This window comes from Trifolium pratense, linkage group LG7 (genome assembly GCF_020283565.1).
Source record: "Trifolium pratense cultivar HEN17-A07 linkage group LG7, ARS_RC_1.1, whole genome shotgun sequence".
NCBI lineage: Eukaryota > Viridiplantae > Streptophyta > Magnoliopsida > Fabales > Fabaceae > Trifolium > Trifolium pratense.
This window is the reverse complement of record NC_060065.1, coordinates 34,010,846-34,016,845: the sequence shown is the minus strand read 5'-3', so window position 1 is coordinate 34,016,845 and position 6,000 is coordinate 34,010,846. Positions and strand designations below refer to the sequence as shown.

Sequence of the window (6,000 nt, the reverse complement as noted above, 5' to 3'; positions counted from 1 at the left end):
AGTGGCAATATAGTAACAAAACAAGAACAAAAATGGTATGTTTTCTTCAAACTCCATCACCCACTCGCACATTTTCTTCCTTACTATGAAAAACCCCTAAAAATCCTAACTTGTTTCTCAGATTCTCTTCTCTCTCTCATCTCGTCTCTCAACTTCGCTCTCACCGCCGCTGCGAACTCATTTCTAGGTCTTACCGGTCACCTTATTACACCGTCGCTGTTGATTCTCTCGAGTTTGATACAGGTTAGGTTTTTCATTCTTGTTTTGATTTATGGTTAGGTTATTGATTTTTGAATTGTGATTTAGTTTTTTGATTGTGAGTGAGGTTTGAATTTCATTTGATTTATTTTTAGTAGCTTTGGTTCATAATTCATAAGTTTAGAAGAAATTTGCATTTTGTGTTTAGTTTTCTGATTTTTATTGTTAATTAATGTGGAATATATCATGATTTAATATTAATAGAGTAGTTGAAGTATGAAAATTGGGGTTGGTCATGCATGAATCACCATAGTGTTACTTTGATGACAAAAAGTTTAGGTTATGATTGTGGGTAATGTTATCATTGTCAGTGACATAGTTCACTAAACAAAATGTTTGAACTTTGAAGGGGGATATAGTTCTCAAGTTGACGAGATCATGTTTAATCTTCGTTTTGCCGCTCAATTGGGTTAAGTTAAACTCTTATGTGTCTTTCTTTGGGTTAAGTTGAATAGTAGATTTAGCGAGCAAGCAATGAACTTTAAGGTTTTTTAAATCATGTAGTTTAATTTTAAGGTGTTTCGACTCTTATGTGTCTTTTCCTTGGGTTAAGCATGTGCTTTTTACAACTTAAATTTTTTGTATGCAACATGATTTGAATATTTCATTTGGTGGCCTGCTTGGATTTTTTAGTCTAGCTCTGCCACTACTTATCTAATACTACTTGTGGTGATCTGCGAAATTCGCTGTGGATTTTTTGTTTTGATTGCATTGCTCTTTCTTTTTATGGATTGAAAAATCTGATTTTGACAAATTTTAGGAATCTGTTTGCAATATCAACTGCTCCTTGCTTTTTTTGAAGAGTTTTTTTGGTTGATGTGGGATCTAACTTTTGCAAGTTGTCAAAAATTGTAGGGTTAATTTGATTGCGAGGACTGTAATTTTTGGAAGCAGTGTATGCATTGTTGGAAATAAATGTAGCTTGATCGTCAGTTTGCTAGGTCATAAGAACTTGCTGTTGTCAGGTTTTGAAATTTGGACTTTTGATGGACTGCAATAAAGAAGAGGCCTTAAGGGCCAAAATTATTGCTGAAAAGAAAATGGAAAGCAAAGATTTCATAGGGGCTCGTACAATTGCCCTTAAGGCTCAGAAACTATATCCTGATCTGGAGAATATCGCTCAATTGCTTGTTGTTTGTGATGTGCATTGCGCTGCTGAGCAGAAACCACTGAGTAATGCTAAGGTGGTGGACTGGTATAAAGTTCTACAAGTTGATCGCAATGATAATGATGTAATAATTAAGAAGCAATATAGGAAGTTTGCTCTCCAGCTTCATCCTGACAAAAACAAGTTTGCTGGTGCAGAAGCTGCATTTAAGCTGATTGGGGAGGCTCAAAGAGTTCTTTTGGATAGAGAAAAACGATCATCACTTAACATGAGCTTGAGCAGTTTTTCAATGAACAGAACTGCCATGCCATCTCATCATCAACGGAATGTTCCGGTGAATTTTAATACTGTGTTGCAAACTAATGTCAGGCCCGTTTTCCCGAACTTAAATCCTCAGCAGCAACAACAGTCTAGGCAGCCAACTCAGCAGGGAGTTAATGGTGGTGTCCAGTCCCCTACATTTTGGACTATGTGCTCATTTTGTTCGGTTAAGTTTGAGTATTACAGGGCAGTTTTAAATAGATCTCTTCGCTGTCAACAGTGCAATAAGCCCTTCATTGCATATGAGATGGATCCACAAAGTACAAAACCGGCAACCAATTCAAGTCAGAACCAGCAACCAGTTCAGCCGAACGATACACCGAATCATGGTGCTTTTAAGTTTGGTGTTGGATCTCAAAGTAATGTCTTTGCTAAGCGGCCCAGAAAAGAATCTCATCATAAGAAAGGCTCTACTTCAAATGTCTCCGTGAAGCCAAATGGAAAGAGAAAGAGAAAGAATGTAGTAGAATCCAGTGAAAGTTCTATAGGCAGCACTGATTCTGAAGATGATACACTTTCTAATGACAAGGGTTTTCCGGGTGTTCCTACTTCTAGAGACGAGCGTCCACGTAGATCGACACGGCAAAAACACCAGGTTTCCTACAAGGAGAATAATGGAAGTGACGATGATGCTGAGTTAAAGCAACCTTTAAAACAGGGTAAGGAGAGTGGTTCACCATATAGTGATGGTGAAAATAATGAGGAAACTGAAATGAATGATCAGAATGGTTTGGCTGCTGGTCTTAAAGATGGTAAGAAAGAGGCGAAAAAGAAGCAAAAAATTTATTCTGAAGAGAGCTCAGGAAATATAGATGTGAAAATTAAGGAGGTGGGAGGAAAAGAAACAGTGGGAAGCTCAAAGATTGATGAAGCTTCAGAGCAATCAGACTCCAAATCATCAGATCATTCAGATGGTTTTGTAGATGGTTTTGTTTATCCTGATCCAGAGTTCAGTGACTTTGATAAGGACAAAAAAGAGGAATGTTTCGCTTCCGGGCAGATTTGGGCTGTTTATGATGATATAGATGCCATGCCTAGATTCTATGCTATAATCAAAAAAGTTTTTTCTGCTGGATTTAAGTTGCAGATAACTTGGCTTGAGGCAGATCCAAATGACAAAGATGAATGCAAATGGATTGAGGAGAAACTGCCAAATGCGTGTGGGAAGTATAAACTTGGTAAGACTGTAACCATTAAAGATCAACCGATGTTCTCTCATCTGACTTTATGTGAAAAGATTGACCGCACTACTTTCAAAGTGTATCCTAGGAAAGGAGAAACTTGGGCTCTTTTTAAGAACTGGGATATTAAGTGGTATATGGATGCAAAATCTCATCAGAAGTATGATTTTGAATTTGTTGAGATCTTGTCGGATTATGTTGAAGGTGCGGGAGTAATTGTTGCATACTTGGCTAAGTTGAAAGGTTTTGTGAGCCTCTACTCTCGAATTACGGAGGGACGTAATTGCTCGTTTCAGATTCCACCAGCTGAGTTGTTCAGATTCTCTCACAGGGTTCCATCTTTTAAAATGACTGGTAAGGAAAGAGCAGACATTCCTGTAGGATCTTATGAACTTGATCCTATATCCTTGCCGATGGAAGAGTTTGCTGCTACTGATGACGTGGAAGTAAAGGTTGGATCTACTGCCAAGGTTAATTCGGACAGAAGCAATTTGGTAGAGAAGAAGAAGGATCCCGTTAATCATATTGATGATGTTAGTGCTCCATCAGCTTCGGTCGCAGATTCTTTTGAAGTTCCAGACCCTTCGTTCTACCAATTTGATGATGAGAGGTCCCATGAAAAGTTTATGGCTGGCCAGATTTGGGCATTTTATGGCGATGAGGATGAACTTCCGAAATATTACGGTCAGATTAAAGAGGTTAGGAGGATTGACTCAACAATTGAGTTGCAAGTAATTTATCTTACTGACTGCTGGCTACCTAAGAAAGTTGATAAATGGGATGATGAGGATATGATCATTTCCTGTGCAAGATTTAAAGTCAAGCCAAATGGTAAGGTCTGTACTTACCATAACACCAATTCTGTTTCACATCAGGTGCATGCAAGTCTCGATGGAAAGAACAAGTACTGTGAAATTTATCCTCGGAAGGGTGAAATTTGGGCATTGTATAGGGGATGGACGACTAAACTCAAACGTTCTGATTTGAAAAACTGTGAGTATGACATAGTGGAAGTTACTGAAGTCACTGATTCGTGGATAGATGTTTTATTTCTGGAGAAGGTAAGTGGTTACAGTTCAGTTTTTAAGTGCAAATTAAGCAGCGGACGACAGAAGATGTCCATGACGATCGATAGGACCGAGCTGCTCAGGTTCTCCCACCAAATACCTGCTTTCAAACTGACAGAAGAACATGACAGCAATCTGAAAGGCTTCTGGGAACTTGATCCGGGTGCAATACCAGTTCATTATCTTAGAAAGGAATAATGCAGCGTAAGTGGAGTGTTGCAAGAAGCCTTGTTTTAATTTATTAGTTTAAACTGTTTTAGCCAGGGAGCAAACATTTGTCAATAGGATATCATTTTTTGGACCCAAAGGTTTTTTGTTAAACTAGGTTAAAACTATTACTGTCTCTGTGTTATGTAGCAGCCGCTGCGTAATGTTAGATCACACAACAGCACCTGTGACCTTGTTCTTTCACCTGACTGTTGAAGTAAGGAGCTTGTGCTGGTTTTATGCTGTGTTTGATACTTGTTTTGTATAATGTTTTGGTATTTGGTTTTATTATTAAAAACGGTGCTCATGTCATGCTGGTTGTAGAAGAACACCAATAGTTCCTAAGTTTTTTCTATTTGTCATGTTACCATTTAGAAATAGTTAGTTTAATTTTCTAAGAAACATATAAAAAGCATTTGCTGAAGTGCATTTCTATAGGTGCTTATTATTATATGGTTCTTAATTTAATTATACTTGATATTTTAAATTCAAAATTTGTTATAACCACACAAAAAAATGTATTTTTAAGTTAAGAATCATACGGAAAGCACCTTAGAAAATGCACATACTAAGATTTATCCAAAACATTTATGCTAGTTACACCCCTCAATTCTTAGTTTTTTTTTTTGATAAGCCCCTCAATTCTTAGTTAAATTCTCCAACACAAATTAGATGTAGTAACTCTAATTCCTAAAATTCCCCTGCTCTCCTTTATTTTACAAAAACTATCTTAAATTTTCTGTCTTCACCTCATGTCCAAATTTGGGAAAACAAATTGGTCAAAGGTTGAGGTAACATCCACAAAATCTTCTATCTTGTTTTGTGACTAATTAAAGCTCATAATTGAACCTTCAGCCTTCTCTGTGGATGTTACCCGATCCTCCAACTCATCCACTCGTGTCATCTTCTTGGACATAAATCACCCCTCAACACTTCATCTTCAAATGATCGGACATGTCAGACCAGTGATAGAACTCACACAAAATATATAAATGAAATTGTGTAAATAATGGAAAATTGGAGTTGTTTGTTATGGAAGTAGATGAAATCAGTTATAATTCATCTAATATGAAAATATCAATAAAAGTGCATAAGAAATAACAAACCATAAGAAATAACAAACCATATCCTCCCTCGTATATTACTCATTGCTAAAAATATTTCTAGAATTAAGGGATGTCCTATAACAAATTCAATAATATATTTCTCACTTTTAACCCATTTTTGGAATTTAGGAATATCCTATAACAAACTCTATCCTCCCTCATATATTCTTCACTGCATTAGTGATGATGAGTTTGAGTAGTATACATGAGGACGGGTCGCTCGTAGGGAGAGTGATTAGAGTTTTTTTTATGAGAATATTAAAATGATATAATGAGGTGGAAATTAAGTGCACATGTGTAAAGGACTTGATTACAATTTTTTTAGTTTTTTATTTTTTTTGGTTGTTAACCTAACGATTCCTAGGAGAAGGGGATTTAATAATTCAGAGTTCGGCCGCGAGGTAAGTAAATTCTGACCAAGAAATTATTCCACCCATGAATCAAACTCGAATTTTCCTGAACGATTCATTCTTTGGCGAAACTCGTTAACCACTTAATTCTAACGACTTGGTTAAAAAAAATAGTTTAAAGACTTATTTATAAATTCGTAAATAGTATAGGGACCCACATATTAATCAAACCTTACAAAAAAAGTAGCAGAAATCTGAACCGTTAGATCAAGTTTTTGACAATAATACCATTTTTTTAAGGGACAATTTGATGTAGGAGGGTTTATTTAGATTTGTTATTTTTATTATTCTAGATTTGCTATTTTTATTATTCTAGATTTACTATTTTTATTATTTCCCTTA

At 36.2% G+C, this 6,000-nt stretch overlaps 1 protein-coding gene across 1 annotated transcript; it reads left to right on the top strand.

The window, feature by feature from the left end:
* On the top strand, window positions 1-4,504 carry LOC123895546. Its single transcript, XM_045945957.1, has 2 exons — window positions 1-243; window positions 1,114-4,504. Exon 2 carries the CDS (start codon window positions 1,245-1,247, stop codon window positions 4,131-4,133), a length of 2,889 nt encoding a protein of 962 aa, XP_045801913.1. The 5' UTR covers window positions 1-243; window positions 1,114-1,244; the 3' UTR covers window positions 4,134-4,504.
* The last annotated feature ends 1,496 nt before the right edge of the window (window positions 4,505-6,000 follow it).

Bases quoted from the DNA above. Each gene is read 5' to 3' on its own strand.
- LOC123895546 (XM_045945957.1), top strand. From the start codon at position 1,245: ATGGACTGCAATAAAGAAGAGGCCTTAAGGGCCAAAATTATTGCTGAA.